This window comes from Mesoplodon densirostris, chromosome 2 (assembly GCF_025265405.1).
Source record: "Mesoplodon densirostris isolate mMesDen1 chromosome 2, mMesDen1 primary haplotype, whole genome shotgun sequence".
Classification (NCBI taxonomy): Eukaryota; Metazoa; Chordata; class Mammalia; order Artiodactyla; family Ziphiidae; genus Mesoplodon; species Mesoplodon densirostris.
In genome coordinates this window covers 192,226,637-192,244,172 of record NC_082662.1, presented here as the reverse complement: position 1 = coordinate 192,244,172, position 17,536 = coordinate 192,226,637, and the positions used below count along the sequence as shown (strand labels likewise).

Genomic DNA, 17,536 nt, shown 5'->3' with positions numbered 1-17,536 from the left:
AGCCCCAAGGGTGGCAGACACAGTGGCATGGCAGGTGTCTAGCTGGTGCCAATCAGGTGGCATTGGGCTCTCCAAAGAGCGACTTGGAAAAGCAACGTGAGCATCTCGTGGACGTGGGAGGAAATGGGAAAAAACAAACCAAAAAAAAGAGGAGGAGAATAAATAGGCAAATGGGAGGGGGAAACGGAAACAAAACAAAAAACAAAAATAAAAAGTAAAAAAAGTAGGGTTTATTGACTCATGCGTGTTAAATTAGAGGCTGAGACGGAGCCGGCGGTGCTTCTCTGAAGGCTGTGGTGGCACCTCTGGGGTCTGGCAACTTCTCAGATCACAGCCGTCTCGTCGGTGCCCCCATGTGGTCCAGAGGGCAGGGCGGGCGGCACGCTCTCTGCCCAGGCAAACGGATTTCCTCCCTCCAGCTTCAGCTTTTTTTTTTTTTTTTTTTTAAACCCTTTACAGATTGATTTCAACGTTTTTAAATCACATGCTTCTTTTTCTGGGCTGCAGCCAAATCTCGGGGTGTGGGGAGAGCTGTTGGCAGTGGCGATGGAACTGGGCAGGGTCCGCGGGAAGGTCTGGGGAGCTGCCGCCTCCCCCAGCAGATTCCCCCACGGCGCTGTGTCTCTGAGTTGTCTGTGAGCATCAGTTAGGAACTACTGCAGGCTTGTTTGATGTCTTCTGAACCCCTCCCCAGAAAGCTCAGGAATTTGTAATTGAGACAAGAAACCAAGGAAAAAGACCCAGGATCATCTTTTCCCCAAAGTCACAAGAGGAGGCCAGGAAATGTACCTGGGGCACAGGTCCACCCACCAGTCCCACCGGGAGTTCTTGAAGGTGCAGCACCAGGAAGCCGCCCCCTCCTTCCACCTCCCCCTTCCTGTCCTCGTGGCCAGAGAGCCAGCGCCCAGGAGGAAGCGGGGAAGAGGAGGCTGCACGCAGCAGTGTCCGCGTCCTGCTGTCCTGTGACTGGCCGCCGGGCCCTCAGAGCGTGGCCTGGAGGTTGGGGTCCAGGATGCTTTCTCGGTCTGGAGACTCGATGTAATTGGCAGCCTCCTGAAGTTTCAGCAGCATGGCCATCTAAAGAGGGGCGGAGAGACAGTTACGGAGAGTTGGGACTTTGGGAAACACAGAAAATCAGACTGTGGGTCTGGTCCTGGGTCTGCAAGGGGCTGAGAGCCCAGAGAGTTTGCGGCTGGTTCAGGAAGAGGCCAAGATGACTGCTTCCACCCTGTGTGTAAGCTCGAATGCGGGGACCAGCCCTCGGGAGTGCAGGGCAGGTAGGGTGCTGCTCTGGCCGTGATGTGCGGGGAAGGCCAGAGGGCAGAGCCACCTCCGCCTTGCAAGGTGCCAGCACTCCCTGGCCAGTCCCAGGAGGAGGTGGGAAGGGCCCAAAGACCGTCTAACAGCTCTCCTTGCAACAGACCATGGCCCAGCGGCTGCACCCAGTGCCCTTAGGACCTGCTTCTCCCTAGCTCCCACCCCATTGCTTCAGCAGGGCCTGAGCTGTGCCGCGCGGCACGTGGGATCTTAGTTCCCCGACCAGGGATCGAACCCGCACCCCTTACACTGGAAGTGCGGAGTCTTAACCACTGGACCGCTGGGGAAGTCCCACCTCCCGCCCTTCTTCCCTCAGTTTCCCTCAACACTTCACGACTCTGACTCTCCATTCAGCGAAGGAAGCCTCATTGCCTCTCTATGGCTCTGCCTTCCAGCCTCTGTTTCCATGATATTAGCACCCTCCCGATTTAAAAGCCTTTTGACACAGAGGACATCTGTTTTCTACAAGGTCAAAATTTAAATAAAATGTCTTGGGACTAAAGTAGAGGAATCTCCTACTCGAAAAGGTAAAATTGCAAGGTCCTGGAGTTTGTGCACCTTAAGTTTTTCAGGCCATCTGCCAAATCATCCTCCAAAACAGTGACTGACAAATGCCCCCACCAGCAGAACGAAGGTCCGAGCTTCCCCACACACACAATTCTGCAAATGTGAAACAGTTATCTCCTTGTTGTAATACACGTCTCCTCAGTGATTAAAGAGGGGAAGGGTCTTTTTCTGTTTTTATTGGCCCTTTTTTTAAATAGTATTTTTAAAATTAACTTATTTATTTATTTATTTTTGGCGGCATTGGGTCTTCGTTGCTGCGCACGGGCTTTCTCTAGTTGCGGTGAGCGGGGGCTACTCTTTGTTGCGGTGCGCGGGCTTCTCAATGTCGTGGCTTCTCTTGTTGTGGAGCACGGGCTCTAGGCGCGCGGGCTTCAGTAGTTGTGGCTCGCGGGCTCTAGAGCGCAGGCTCAGCAATTGTGGCGCACGGGCTTAGTTGCTCCGCGGCATGTGGGATCTTCCCGGACCAGGGCTTGAACCCGTGTCCCCTGCATTGACAGGTGGATTCTTAACCACTGCGCCACCAGGGAAGTCCCTTTATTGGCCCTTTGCATTTCCTCTAGTCAACGCCTGCCCCTTGCCTCCTTTGCCCATTGCTGTTCTGCGTGGCAGTTTTGGGGGGAAGGGTCACGTGTTCTGGGTGTCAATCCTCTCTTGGTTACAAGCACTGCAGATATTTCCCCTAGTTTGTCACTTGTCTCAGCTTACTTTCTAAGGGCTCCTGAAGTCCCTGGACCGCAGCAGCCCGCAGGACGGCACCAGGTAGCAGAAGCAGCAGCAGGGCAAGCACCCATGGGTCCCACCGCTCTCCAGCTCTGGCCGCCGTTCCCACCTGCGCTCTGCCTGGACCCGGGTCTTTGCTAGAGGACACACACCTTGCTGGTGGGTGACACTGTGTAGCTTAGCCCAGGGCTCTGATGGCCAGAGTTTCCCACCCCCTGGCCTCATGCTTGTCCTGGCCTCCGGGTCCCAGCGGGCTGTGGACGAGGGTTCAGTTCTGTGACACTCTGACTTTTGCCTTAGAGCAGCCTCTACTCACCAGCGGGTCAGAGTCCAGGGAGCTGGGGGTGCTGTCCTTGACCGTCCTGTCCTCAGGGGGCGAAGCAATGCTGTGAGGGCCCACGGTGGGTGGGGGCAGGTGGTACAGCTTTGACTGGTCTTGTTGGGCTGACGGCCAGGGAAGAGTGTCCCGGACCCACTCGACGGGGTCCTCCCAGGCGGCTTTCTGCCCGTGAACCTGGAGAGAAGGAGAAATGAGATCACTGGGTGAGGAACCCGCAGATGACAGGCTTGGTCGTGGGGTCTCCTGATGGTGCGTGTACTTCCTCAAACGTAAAGCTTGAGGCTCTGATCCCTGTGGGATTTCCTTTGAGTTTCCCAACAAGGGAAGTAAAATAAATTGGCATAAATTGGTAGAAACCATTTTGGAGGATAATTTGGCAGACTGCATTAAAACTTAACATGGACAAATCTTACGACCCCACGATTTTATTTTCCAAGTAAGAAATTCTTTCAGTTTAGTAATACCTTTTGAAAGAAATTTCACCTTTGTTGAAATGAGATATTATCTGTGTAAAAATGATGTAAGTCGGGGGACTTCCCTGGTGGCGCAGTGGTTAAGAATCCACCTGCCAAGGCAGGGGACACGGGTTCAAGCCCTGGCCCGGGAAGATCCCACGTGCTGCAGAGCAACTAAGCCCGTGCACCACAACTACTGAGCCTGCACTCTAGAGCCCGCGAGCCACAACTACTGAAGCCCGCGTGCCTAGAGCCCGTGCTCCTCAACAAGAGAAGCCACTGCAATGAGAAGCCCCTGCACTGCAATGAAGAGCAGCCCCCACTTGCCACAACTAGAGAAAGCCCGTGCGCAGCAACAAAGACCCAACTCAGCCAAAATTAAATTAATTAATTAATTAAAAAAACACAAAAGAGCTTTAAAAAATGATGTAAGTTGGAAAACTATTAAGAATAATGCAAATTAAATGAAATAATGATACACTGCATCTCTAGAAATCTACCATATCATCAGGCAGTGTCTATCACAGTGACACATTACTTCTATGGATAATACATGACCAGTAGGGTCTAGTCACCACATCACAGGTCATTGGATCATGCCCTAATTAACAGGTGAGAAAACTAAGCAGGTTTTAAAAAAAATGACATTTTCTTTTCACACCAAGTTCTTATTCTAACTTTTACTTTTACAAGTGTTTTCACGTATTTCATTTGCCTTCACAACACTGCCAGTGATTTAGGCAGAACAGAATTTATACCACCTCCTTTTTTACACATGAGGATATTAAACAGTTTAAGTAACTTGGCCAGAGTAACATTTTTGTTAGTAGTTAGTAATGAGCTAAGGCTGTAATAGGGTTTTACTTAATTCTTTGCTCGATTATTTCTCTATCTGCCCTGATCCCTAGAGCAGAGCCAGAAGTCCTAGGGCTGGACACACGGCCCCAGGGTCAGTGGTCATTTAACGATTCGCTGAACGCTGGCCGAAGGCAGGAAAGCAGCGTGGCCTGTCCAGTGCCTCAGCCGACCTGTCAGGAGGAGACCCTAAAGATCTCCGTGGCCCCGTGTCTAACCCTGTTTCCGCTCTGTGAGGTGGGCCAGCCTGGAGTCTGGGCTGAGCGGAGTCGAGGGCGGGCTCACCTTGATGCCATCCTTGGCCCCTTCCTGCAGGTAGGGAATGATGGAGTTGTTCCATAGGTCAATGAACCAGGTCCGGAAGTCCTCAATGCCAATGGGGCAGGACAGAAAGAAGCAGGGGCCTGGGAAGAGGATGGGGCCGTGAAGACGGCTGAGAACCTTGCTCTCCCTGGTCATCTGCCCCCTGGACTCCTTTACACCAGGCAGAGGGTCTCATAACCACAGGGTCGAGAGAAGCGCAGGGCTGGGCTACACTGAGACTGAGGTCAGGACGGGCGGGAGCTGAGAGCCTGGCTGTAGCCTCGTGAACGATGCCTCCCTGGGTGGACGGGAGGTGGGGGAGCGAGGGGAAGCTTTAAACTCCCCCGAGATCCCTTCCCCCTTCTTCCCAGTAATCGTGGGGAAATGAGGGCGAGGGGTCAGCTCTCTGATGGCTGACTCAGGGTGCGGAGTGCGCCGGGGGCGCCTGCGTGGTGACTCGGGCACGGGGTCGGTGACTCTGTGCACTGAAGACGTGAGAAGGAAAGGGAGTGCCCCCGACCCCGGCCCCCAGGTGTGGCGCGGGAGGCCTTGGCAGGGCGGGCCATACCGATGAGGAAGTCCGAGGTGCTGTGCTTCTCCAGGAAGGTGTGCAGGTGGTACCACAGCTTGGGCACCCAGTCCAGCACCCGCAGCAGCTCTTCCCTGTTGGCGTTGACGTCGCAGTCCGACTCCACCAGCTTCCTCCTCAGGTAGCGAACCAGGAAGCCGTTGGCGGGCTCCACGTTGTTGGAGAAGGTCAGCATCCTGCGGCCAGGGATGCGAAGGGTGGGGCGGAGTGCGCGGGGGCGTGTCCGGCTCATCCCCCCTTCCTCCCACCAACGCCCGTGGGGTCCGCTGAACTCAGGGCCGCGGCAGAGCTGACTCAGATCGGTGACCCCCCTCAGGTAACCATCTGACCTCACTGGCCTGGACAAGGGGCGTGCGGGCACAGAACCTGAACCTCAGCCACGAAGCCGCACCTCTCAGTTTTACAGTCCTTTCCTGTCTCAGGGGTCCGTCTCCCCCTGCACTGCCACAGCACACACACCTGCTCTCTCCCCAGCCCACAGGGCTGCACTACTTCTCTTTCCTTCTGCTGCTCCTCTGGCCACATCCTGGATTGAGCTGGTTTACAGACTCGGGTAGGGTTGGAAGGCTCATCCAGGGCCACAGTCCTTACCTGAAGCTCAGATGCAAGCCGTGGTTGGGTGTCATTTTCACCGGCTGATTAGTGGTGCCTATAATATAGGGACTGTGGGAAGAGAGAGAAAAGATTTGCTTAGACTTGTCTGAACACTTGCTTTCTGCCACGTACCCTCCCCCGACGCCCATGGAAAGCTCATGGCTTGGGCTGGACCGGGCTCTCCTGCTGCCCACTGTGATGAAGCTAGTCCTGACTCCAGCTTACCACTTGTGATACTTGCAGGTCAGGGCCCCGTTGACCAGCTCGCTGATGGAGCCTGCTTCACTCAGGTCATCCAGTAGGATCACCAGGGGGACGTCCCCAATTCCTGTTTCCCGGTCTATCTGGTTAGCCAGGTTGGAGAGATACAGCTGCAGATCCTGAAATGAAAAAAAGGCAGTGGGTGAACACTCGGTAGCAGTGAGCCCCTGGATGAGCCTTGAAGAGAAGGGTTTCAGAGAAGCTGAGCTGGCTCTGGAGGCCCTGGGGCCTTGGTCCCCGTTTGACGCGCTTGGACCTGGAACTACGGAAGACACCACCCCAGACTGATCAGCAGTGGCCCCTAGAGCCCACAGGGTTGGGGAACACACGCTTTTCTTCAATGGATATTACACCAGGAACCACGCCTAATGGACGTGCCTCCCCGTGGGGCGGAGACGGGGGCCAAGGTGTGACGCCACGGCACAGCGTCGGGGGGAACTGGGGAGGCAACAGGACCTGGCAGGGGACAACACAGTAGTGACAGTTCTGAGTGCTTCCCTAAAGGGAGCCCACAGTCAGAGACAAATCCTAGAGAGAAGGGAAATGAAAGAGAAGGGGGGCACTGACGAGGCGGGCAGAGGGCCACTGGGACATGAGGGGATGGAGTGTGGACCCCGGTCCCTGCTGGGGTGGGAGCTCCCGGAGGCCCGGGGAGGGAGGAGGCTGGAGCAGGGCTGAGACGGGAAAGGGGGTCACCGAGGGGCAGGGAGGTCGAGGCGGAGGCGAGGAGGGGAGGGAGGACGGGCAGGCTGGGGGGCGGCCACCTTGCAGGACTGCTGGTGCATGTTGAAGGTGCTGACGATGCCGTCGGTGACCTCGCGGCCGGAGCGCTCTACCAGGTACTCGGCCAGGCGGTTGGTCAGGTAGGTCTTGCCGGTGCCACTGGGGCCGGAGAGGACAAGGCGCCGGTGCTTGAGCAGGAGGCCAATGTAGTGCTGCATCATGGGCTTGGGGATGAGCGTCTCAAACACCAGGCTGTCCACACACTTCTCCTTGAGACCTGGACCGCAGCCCCCGACGGTGTGAGCCTGGGCGGGGCCCTGAGGCTCGCCTTCCTCACCCAGGGACCCCGCGGGAACCCCCAGGCCTGGCTCTGGAGACGTGGGGCAGGCCGTGCGCTACGGGGGTGGGCAGAGGGGAAGCCCAGGCCGGGCAGAAATGTCCTGCAAACAACATCCCTGGAACAGGTCGGGACCGGGCTCGTTCATCTTGCACCTCACGGCGACCTTCACCCTATAGCCCCTCAACCAGTTCTTGCTCAAGGAACGCATGACGGACCACCCGATGGTCTCCACCCCCCAATCCTCAGCCCCACACCCAGAAGCAGGGACTAACCTTTGAGGGAGACTGCTATGTTGTTGACCCCTCGGCGGCAGGGGGGCAGCTCCGGGGGCTCCGCATCCAGGAGCCGTTTCACGTGGCTGACACTGTAGCCGTGGATGGACTCGGTGCTTAGTCCCAGCGTCGAGGCTGGGTCCATCTTAGAAATGTAGTCCTGACGGGACAGGAGGGAGAGAAAGGAGATGCACAGGACACACACACAGACGTGAAGGCCACGAGGAAGGTAGTGCTACAGGGCACAGAAGTCAATGGGGAAGGGGAGGCGCGATGTCTGTCCCGCTGAGCACTCCTGCACAAACCTCAGAGGACCCCAGACCCCAGTGTCATCAGAGGACCAGCACACCCTCCGAGTTCTCGCATCCCTTACCTTGAACACCTGGAAAACAGCGTCATCCAGCAGCTTCCAGTCAACCTTCCCGCTGACCTTGCTGCACCCCAGGAAGAACTCCTGCTGCTTCAAGTCCTGTGAGGCCAGGGTGGACGCACGTGAGCCCAGGGCAGACGGCTCCAAGGAGGGGAGAACGTAAAAGGCCTTGGGAGCTGAGTGCTGTGGGTTCGGGGGTCCTTAGAGCCCAGATGTCCTTGGGTAGAAACGACAGTGTCACCGCCCGCCCCGAAGTTCCTTACCCCTTTGATGATGTGCTGTGGGGGCATCCTCACCACCACCCGAAGAGTCACTTCCTCCTTTGGACCAGAGGTGCTGATACCATCCATGGGAGACAGGTCTGGAAGTGAGAAAGAGGACTGTTGGTTTGGGGGTATCCACAGGCGTTCCTACATCTTCCTGCCACTAGCCTTTCCAGGTAAGTTTTTATCTAACCCACAATTGAAACTGGAGACCAAGCCTGAACAGTAATTAAGGTCTTAGGACCACAACCACCCGCGGTGTCTCAGGACACCGGCAGCGGCTTGGCGGTACGTCCCGGAGCCAAGGAAGCCGCACCAGAGCGAGCGGGGCGAACCCTTTCCTTCTCTCCCGCCGCCCAGGGCCTTATCCCCAACAGGTACCTGTATCTGCGAGGCTCGGGCTGAAGGGATGGGTGAGCGCCAGGCCCAGGGAGCGGCGAGGGGATGGCAGAGCCGAAGATCCCGGGGCCTGCCCTGGAGCGGAGCTCGCCGAGGGTCCCGGGGCCACCTTCAGCCGGTCGTTCTCAGCTTTCAGCAGGTCCACCTCCAACTGCGGCAAGAATGGGGGTGTGTGGGGGTGTCGTCTGGAGCCTCGGCCGCCGAGTCCCGCGGCCCCGCCCCGTCCAGGAGCCCCTCCCCGCCCCGCGGCCCCGCCCGGGACTGACCTGCATGTTGTGCATGGTCTCCCGCAGCTGGTCCAGCTGGTGGGCCGAGTTAAGGGCTTCCAGGCGGATGTCCGTGAGCTTCATCTCCTTCTCCCATAGCTCGGAGCGCAGCTCGGACACCTCCTTCTTCTCCGGCTCCTCCTCCTCGCTGCCCTGGAACAGCCGGGCGTGGGGGGCCGGGGGAGCGGGGCCCCTGGAAGGAGGCAGGGAGCGGCGGGCGTTAGCCGCTGAGCCCACGGGTGGCGGTAACCGGTCCCACTGCCCGGGGAGAGGGCGCTGCAGTGGGGGTCACTCACTCGGGGGCGTCGGTGCCCGCGGAGGACGAGGCGGAGGACTTGATGGAGGGCGAGGCAGTCTCCGTAGCCTGGTGCTGCAGTTTGGGGGACGAGGGGGCCGAGGAGTCGGGCGTGGCGATCTCCTCGATGTCAGAGTAGGAGGAAGCGGACTTCGGCCCCTTCTTTATGCTGAAAGCTTTGTTGAAGGAACTTCGGAGCTAGAACAAAGCAGATCCGGGGAGAGAGCAGTCAGGGCTCCGCGCTGGAGACGGTGAGGGCGGAGGGGCTTCTGAGGCAGAGGCCAGAGGCAGGGATGTGTCGGTAAGCAGGCCCCCCCCAAAGGCTTCACTGGCTTCATGGAATACGGACGGGAGACTCGCCTAGGAATTCGGGCTGAGAGAGTGGGACTGGCTGCTGTGCTATGGGAACTTTCTAGGTCTTCCCTCCCCCGTGGGGGAGCCGCACCCGTGAAAGGACGGAGGGGAGGCCCCGGGACACAAGGCGTGTCTCTCGGCGACCCCATCCCACCTCCCGCAGACCAGCAACTGCTCCGTCTGCAGCCTGGCTCACCTGGGCCTCAGGACCCACCTCTGAGCAGGGCTCATGGGATCAGAATCTACCCGCCAGAAACTTACACTACGATTCTGTGCAATCAACAGAAGGGAGCGGAACCAAGCTTCTTTTAGTGCCTCCTGTGCTCCGCACATTACAGGATGGTGAAAACAACCAGATACAAGTGCTTTTGACTATTTCCACTCAAATGTCCCAGAATAAGGGACACCTCCCAGCATTTCCTCCAAGTACGCAGGGGATTATAATCTGACCGTAACTGGCTTGGTCTTGGGTGTTGATGAGCTGGGTGTTAGGGATGAGGGAGGGAAACCAGGGTTCTGTCCCACACCCGTCACATGCATCCATTTAGCATGCGCACACACACAGGGAGACGGAGCGGCAGCCGGACACAGAGAGTAAAGGAGGGGTCAAAGCAAACCAGATCGCTGGGACAGCAAGAGAAGGGAGTGCAAATCTGAGGGCACTCTTCCCATGTGTGTCTCCTGGAGCCTGGGAAAGCTGCAGGTGGTGGCTGGCGCAGGCGGGGCGTGTCAGGGTCTCTACCAGGCGGGACGTAGGAAGACCCATCTGGTGATGGGGATGTGAGGAAGGGAGTGTGTGCAGGGGACATGCCAACACGTGGCTCAGAGTGTCAGGAAGCACCGTTCTCTGCAGAGGTGGAGACCTGGGACTAGGACTCGGGCTTCCTGATTTTCAACCCGATGAAGACTTCTCTAGCCCCTGCCTCCCGGGAAGCCGTGCATGCTTGTGTGTGTATGAGTGTATATGTGTGTACCAGTGTGTACGAATGTGTTTGTGTGTATGAGTGTATATGTGTGTACCAGTGTGTACGAATGTGTTTGTGTATGAATGAGTTAGTGTGTGTGTGTGAGCTGTATGTGTGTGTGTACGTGTGTGTGCGCATGCAGGAACAGGTCCCGTGACACCCGTCTGCCGGGAGCACCCACCCTCTAAGATCACCGAGATCCTAAGTGGAAACAGTGCTCTGCGTGGTTCCGTGTCCCCAAAGCAGAACTGCTGGGCAGTGCATTGTGTGGTGTGAGGTGGTGAAGGATTCCGTGGTCAAATGAGTTCCGGAAACAGTGGATCCAGCGAAATGAACCGGGACTCTGTCCTGAGATACGTGCGTGTAGAAGGCAGCGTTCCTCAGATCCGAGCATCTTGAAGGGCTGGTGTGGAACTCACCTGGGGCGATGCTGCACTAAGACTCAAGTCTCAGTAACCCCCTGCATTCAGATCCTTCCTCCCTGTGCCCCTCGGTCAGGTTCTGGGGGAGGGAACTGCTCCCTGCCTGCCGCCCCTTCTGACCAGGGTCTGCAGGAAGCTCCGCATACCCCTTTCTGCCCATCACGATCCCACCTCCCTAGCTTTAGTCCCCTGGGGCCTGCCTTCCGGAACGGGTCTCTCGTCTGTGAGCTCCCTGAGCCTCACTCACTGAATTAAGCATTTGACACTGCTGGATTGTTACCAGTTTTATATGGGCAGTATTTTTGTCTCCCTGGCAATTCTGCAGACTCCTTGAGCTCACAGACTCCATGTTTCCTGTCCTCACAACACCCAGCACAATGTTGGGAGAGGGTTTGAGTGGACCTTAATGTGTCTGGTTTGTCATGGAAATTCTGGGTTCACTTTCTGTTTGTCTTAGGCTTTTATACCCTAATCCCCGAAAGGTCTTTGGAAACCCCATGGCTGCTCAGAGGGCTTCAGGCTTTAGAGTAACCTGAGGTCCAGTGCTCACCTCTCTCTGGTTCATCTCACTCCAGAGCTAAATCTTGAGGCTACCCCCAAACTGAACTGGCCTCTGGCAATCTCTTCCATTTGGGGCTTCTAGGGTTTGATGGATCAAAAGATCAGGGCGCTAGCTTTCCGGACAGGCGGAGCGTGGTCTGACTGCTTTTATAACAGGTGGACTTTGGAACGGGGTCGGGGCGGGCAGGGGGCAGAGCCTTCCCGCTCGACGCCCGGCCAGACCTCTCCTCTGTCCTCGTGGGGCGGCCGTGGATGGACATGCGGGGGGGGGGGCGTTAGGGGCTCGGCGGAGATGGTCACAGTTAGTTTCGTGAGTGGCCGTCTCTATTTAGGGGGAGGGGCTTGCTCTGGAGATGGGGAGGGTATGGCAAAGGCAAAGAGAAAACGGAGAGGAGTGAGTGTCTTACCTCGTAGACCTGGAAAAAAATAGGGATTTGAAGTCAGCATTTTGAAGGAAAAAAAAAAAAAAAGAAGCAACACTTAATCACTCGTTTCACACGGTGGGCCCTGTCTGGACTACACAAAGGTCTGTGGGGGGGCTCATCACACGGGGACAGCGGGTGGCACATGCCCTCGTGGGGCCCCCCTCCTCCACATGGGCAGCAGAGGGGCTGGAGATGTTCTCCATCTGCCTCGAGAGTGTCAGAAAGGGCATCCCAAGTCGGTTTAGGGTTATCTGGGAAACAAACAACCAACCAAAACAACACTCTCTGGACCGGTCAGGTAATACAAAGGTTCCTTTTGAGGTAATCTGGAAAGTTCCACAAATACCTCTCCAAAAAATTGAAGAAATGACCTCCAGGAGCATCTAGAATGAGTGGCTTTGTTCCTAAAATCTTCTGTCCACAGTATGGGAGTGGGTGGAGACAGATGGGGCGTCCCCTTCTGAATGTATCCTTCTGTTGCCCATCAGATGTGTGCAGGGCTGGAGGGGATGGCTGGCGGGGGGAGGGGGCAGGCAGCTGCGGCAGACCTTGCTCTGGGCAGACGCCACCAGGGGCTCCTATCGGATGGGACTCATCGTGGTGAGTTCTGGAAGGCTGGCTCCCGTGCTGAGGCGGTGTGGTCCCCCAGCGTCCCATGCGGCTCCCCCAAACCTTCACCTACCCAGCTCTTCTTCTTCTTCTTCTTGGCATCGGCCTCCTTGCTGCTGCCGATGCTGGAGTGACTGGTGATGCTGTTGAGGCTCGAGATGCTGTCCGAGGAGTTCTGCCTCTTGATCCGGAGTTCTAGGGGCCAAGCACAGGGTGCGAACACAGACACGGTGGGTTTAAAGGAGACGGCGTGAGGCTTAGGGCAAGTCTCGTCACAGGAGAAAGAGGAGGAACCACCACCTCCTCGTCCACACTCTTCATGTTTTTGGATCATCTTCTCAACAAGCCTTTATTGACTGCCAATCACGTTTCAACATCAACAAAGGTTAAGGGATAAAAAAAAAAAACAAGTAGGAAATGATCCCCGTCCTCAAGAGGCTCCCAGTCTAGTAGGAGAAAAAGCAGCACAGAATCCAGTGCACTCGGCTTGAGCAGGTGTGACAAGGGGCAGCCCAGGCCAGGCGTCCACAGTCCTATGGAGACGGGGACCTGACACCCTCAGGACTTTCTCCAGGAATATTGGCTGGGGGGTCCAAGGCCAAGTGCCCCACATTTAACCCAAAAAGCTTTAGTTTCCTCATCTGATGGGCAGAAAAGTTTTTCAGCTCTCTAAGAAGGTCTGCAATGGCACCAAACTGACGCCCTTTTCTACTACGGAGAAGGAAAGGGTTAATAAAGGAGAAGGCCTCTGAGTGTTGAAAGAACCAAAGCTCTTCAGGCGGGAACACTGGAAAATGATTTTAGGGCTGGAAAACGGTCCCTGCAAAGGCTGTGCAGGGAGCTGGTTGTGCGCTGGGGCTCCTCAGGCTGGGTAGCAGGGCCGGGGAGGGGGCATCAGCGAGGGGGATGCTGGAGGACAAGCCCGGCGGGGCGAGCCCTGGGGGCCCCTCGAAGGAAGTCTGCCTTGTGCCGAGAGGACTGGAGTTTTAAAACCTTATTATGAAATCATTAGAGGTTCACAGGAAATTGGACAGAAATGGGTGGGGAGGTCCCCCACGTGCACCTTTGACCCAGCCTCCTCCAGGGTTAGCATCTTGGGTGACTATGCGCAATGTCTCACAAAAACAAGGAGAAAGGCAAAGTGGCAGGACCTAGCCCAGAAGGACGGGGCTAGAGGTGCCTGTCTGCAGCTGTTCCCCTGTTCAGTGCAGGAGACGTGGCTGGTTCTTTTCTCGCCTCTCCTTGACCAGCAATGGATGTTTCAACTCTAGTTTTCCCTTCATACCACAGGGAAAACAAGATCCTAGGATCCGAGGAAGGAATCACCACGCTCCCAAAGCACATGGAAAACGCTTCGCTCCATGACCATCAAACCAAGTTTTGCTGTAACCTAGCGTGCCTCCAGTTTTTTTAAAAGGTATGCAAACTTCTCAAGGGAATATGCTTAACTGAAGTAAAGAATTTTTCGTTTGTATAAAAATGGAGCTATGGGGCTTCCCTGGTGGCACAGTGGTTGAGAGTCCGCCTGTCGATGCAGGGGACACGGGTTCGTGCCCCAGTCTGGGAAGATCCCACATGCCACGGAGCGGCTAGGTCTGTGAGCCATGGCCGCTGAGCCTGCGCGTCCGGAGCCTGTGCTCCGCAACAGGAGAGGCCACAACAGTGAGAGGCCTGCGTACCGCAAAAAAAAAAAAACAGGTAGTGAGCCAGATTTGGCCAATGGGCCAGGATTTGCCAATCCCTAGTTCACATTTTCCTCCAGAACGTGTACTGCTTTTGTGATAAATTTAATTTACAATTAGTTACTTAACAACAAAATGAAAGGCAGCAAAACAAGTATCTATCATCTGTTACTTGGGGGTCCAACTAGCTGTGAGCCTGTCAATTAGATTTTTCAAATATGCTATACGGTACTTTTAAGAGCAAAGGACGTGCTTTAGAATCAAACAATCTTCAAAAAGTTAAGAAATCTTTTGTGCATTTAAAATTTTGTGCCATGTACATTACCTACTTACAAGCAAAGTAAAGTAGGCATCATTGCTTTAAGCACGAGTTCTTTGACGGCCAAGTTGAACCTGGGTCAAGAAGAATGAGGGAAACATGAAAGCAAAGGACAGGATTCACTTATCCATTCAACACACATATAGCTGAAGAATCAGGTGTACTTGGGAAACTAGAAATAGCTCAATGTCCCAGAGCCATCGCTTAGGAGCTGTGTTTGAGCCAGTGACTGGTCTTCTCTGATCTTATTCTCAACTGTAAAATATATTTTATAGGGTTGTTACCTGCAATAAACGAGTTAACGTAAGTACAATGCTCAGAGCAGTGCCTGGCGTACTGGAGGTGCTCAACAAAGGCTGGCTGTTCCTGTGGTGGAAGCTGGGGCAGAGCCCGCAGGAGAAGTGATGGGAGGTGTGGATGCGGCCAGAGAGAAAGCGCATCCTAGACCAGGAGGAGGGCGGTGCTCCTGCTGCAGGGTTTGCATGTGTTCTCTTTCCCTTGAACTTGCTTTTCTGAAACGTTTCCAACTCACAGAAACACTTAAAGCACAGTACAAAGGAGGACACCCACAGGCCCTCCCCACCCTATAACAACTGTGATGTTTTACTTGTGCCAGGGCACAGTCTCTCTGCATACAGACATGTGCACACACATACGCACACCCACACACAGAACATTTTCCTGAACAATTTGAAAGCAAGTTGCAGACGTGACCCTTTACCACTAAACACTTCTAAGAATAAGGGCGTTATCTCACAGCATCAGCATTACACCTAAGCAAATTCAAATTGCAATGATTTCTGATGTTAACTGATGTGGCTGGATCACTCTGAGGGCAGAGTGACAGGAGGACGGTAGCAACACAAGACTAGTTAGGAAATTACTGTGATAACCCAGAAGAAGAGTGACAGCCTAAGCCAGGGGAGTGACAAGACAGCGGAGGACAGACAGACAGATCTATGTGTGAGTTATTATGTGTAGCAGCTAACTGACCACACAGGGTGAACAGGGAGACGTAAAGGATGACGCTCCTATCGGTGGGCTCAGTGACCAGGCAGGTGTTTATACCTGAAGTGGGCAAAAGTGCAGAAGGGAGAGCGTTAAGCAGTTGGAAATAGAGGTATGGAATTCAGGAGCGTGACACAGATTAAGAAATGGGACGTACAGACGAAGAAGTTGTAAAACCCGTTGAGTTAATAAATGAACTCAGCAAGTTTGCAGCATTCAAGATGAACATACAAGAAAATCAACTGTATTTCTCTATACTAGTGATGACTAATCTGAAAATGAAATTAAGAAAACAATTCTATTTACCACAGGATCAATCATTAAATTCAGCAAAAGAAATGCAAGACGTATACGGAAGGCTGCAAAACACTACTGAAAGAAATTAAAGTGTATCTAAATAAATGGAAAGGCATGCCATGGTCATGGAAGACAGCATTGTGAAGACGACAATACTTTCCAAATTCACATACTGAGCCCATACAATCTCTACACCAAAATCCCAGCCAGATAATTTGCAGAGATTGACAAAGTGACCCTAAGATTCACATGGGAAAACAAAGGGCACAGAGTAGCCAAAACCATCTTGAAAAAGATCAAATTTGGAGGACCCACACTTCTGATTTCAAAACCTACTACAAAGCTATAGTAATCAAGGCAGGGTGGTACCTGCTAAGGATAGACATAAGAATGAATTAATGGCATAAAACTGAGAATCCAGAAATAAACCCATATATTTATGGTTGACTGATTTCCTGCAAGACTGCCAAGATAAGTGAATGGGGAAAATAGTCTTCTCAACAAATGGTGCTGGGACAACAGGACAGCCACTTATAAAAGAATGAAGTTGGACCTCTACCTCACACCATATAGGAAAAGTAACTCAAAATGGACCAAAGATCTAAATGAAACAGCTAAAACTACATAAAACTTTTAGAAGCTAACACAGGAATAAATCTTCATGACCTTGGATCAGGCAACAGTTTTTTAGATACAACACCTAAAGCGCACACACACACACACACACACACACACGCACACAAATCGAAGAAAAGAACACATCAATTACACTTCATCAAAATGGAAAGCTTTGCTTCTTCAAGGTGAAATGGAGCAGGACCCTGTGGTCCTTGCCACCCCCATGTCCTCACCCTGCCTTCTGTCTGTGGAAAAACTTTAGCCAAAGAATAAGTTTAATGAGAGAAGTGAGAAAATGCAGAAACAAAGGAAAACGGTCAAAGGAGACCAAATAATAATAGTTTAGTCCTTAAGCATGGTCAAGGACATTCAGTCCCTCCTCAAGGGCTATAGATAATATTCTGAGCCGTACCCTGTGAGCTGTCTTATAGACGCTGAAACCCTGACCAGGTGGAAGAAGTTAACTACACGATGAGCAGGCTGTAGCCATGAGATAAGCTGCCACAATTCCAAGAACTGCCATCAAGGAAATGGGAACAAACAGACCCTGGAACTGAAGATTAACTGTACGTAAAAGAATCAAGATGACGCTGGTCAGACCACCGATGACCAATTTCAAGATGACCATCAGAGCTGACTGTGCTGTTTCTGCATGGAGCCCCCTCCCCCTGCCTGTAAAAGCTATTGCCCACTGACTGTTGGTGGGGGGAGTCGGCCTTTGGACAGGGGTCCGTCCTCTTCACCGGACCGCCGGCATCCAAAGTAAAGTAAACTTTCCTTTCCACCAACCTGGCCTCTTTATTGGCTTTTGAGCAGCGAGTAGCCGGACCCCACTTTTGGTTACAAAGGGACAGTATAAGAAAGTAAAGACAACTCACAGAATTGGAGAAAATATTTGCAAATCATATACCTGATAAGGGGCTAGCATTCAGAATATATTAAAAACTCTTAAAACTCAACAGTAAAAAGAAAACCTGATTGAAGAAGAGGCCAAGGATTTAAACAGACATTTCTCCATAAAGAGATACAAATGGCCAATAAGCACGTGAAAAAATGCCCATGATATCCTTAGCCACTGAGGAAATTATAACCCAAATCATAAGGAGATACCACTTCACCTCCACTAGGATGGCTATAACAGAAAAGGACAACAGCAGATGTTGGCAAGGATGTGGAGAAACTGAAGCCCTCACGTTGCGGGGCAGAAGGACGAGGGTGCGGCTGTCTTGACGAAGGTTGGCAGTGACTCAAGACGTTGACAGAGCTACCACAGGACCCCGCAGTTCCACGGCTGGTTACACACTAAGAGAACTGAACACATACGTTCACACAAAAACTTGTGCATGG

The 17,536-nt window shown here is 53.7% G+C and overlaps 1 protein-coding gene across 5 annotated transcripts in view; it reads right to left on the bottom strand.

Annotated features, from left to right (window-relative positions):
* Positions 1-210: 210 nt before the first annotated feature.
* Positions 211-17,536, bottom strand: part of NAV1 (neuron navigator 1) — a 210,396-nt gene continuing 193,070 nt past the window's right edge. For all 5 annotated transcript variants that reach the window (XM_060091497.1, XM_060091496.1, XM_060091498.1 and 2 more), the window contains 14 exons: positions 12,339-12,460; positions 8,931-9,127; positions 8,635-8,827; positions 8,351-8,519; positions 7,970-8,067; positions 7,710-7,805; positions 7,337-7,496; positions 6,766-7,001; positions 5,966-6,120; positions 5,738-5,809; positions 5,126-5,322; positions 4,540-4,658; positions 2,921-3,118; positions 211-1,077 (listed from right to left, as the gene is read on the bottom strand). In XM_060091497.1, the coding sequence (XP_059947480.1) occupies positions 982-1,077; positions 2,921-3,118; positions 4,540-4,658; positions 5,126-5,322; positions 5,738-5,809; positions 5,966-6,120; positions 6,766-7,001; positions 7,337-7,496; positions 7,710-7,805; positions 7,970-8,067; positions 8,351-8,519; positions 8,635-8,827; positions 8,931-9,127; positions 12,339-12,460 (2,108 nt within the window). In that variant the 3' untranslated portion in view covers positions 211-981. The remainder of the gene's footprint in view (positions 1,078-2,920; positions 3,119-4,539; positions 4,659-5,125; positions 5,323-5,737; positions 5,810-5,965; positions 6,121-6,765; positions 7,002-7,336; positions 7,497-7,709; positions 7,806-7,969; positions 8,068-8,350; positions 8,520-8,634; positions 8,828-8,930; positions 9,128-12,338; positions 12,461-17,536) is intronic.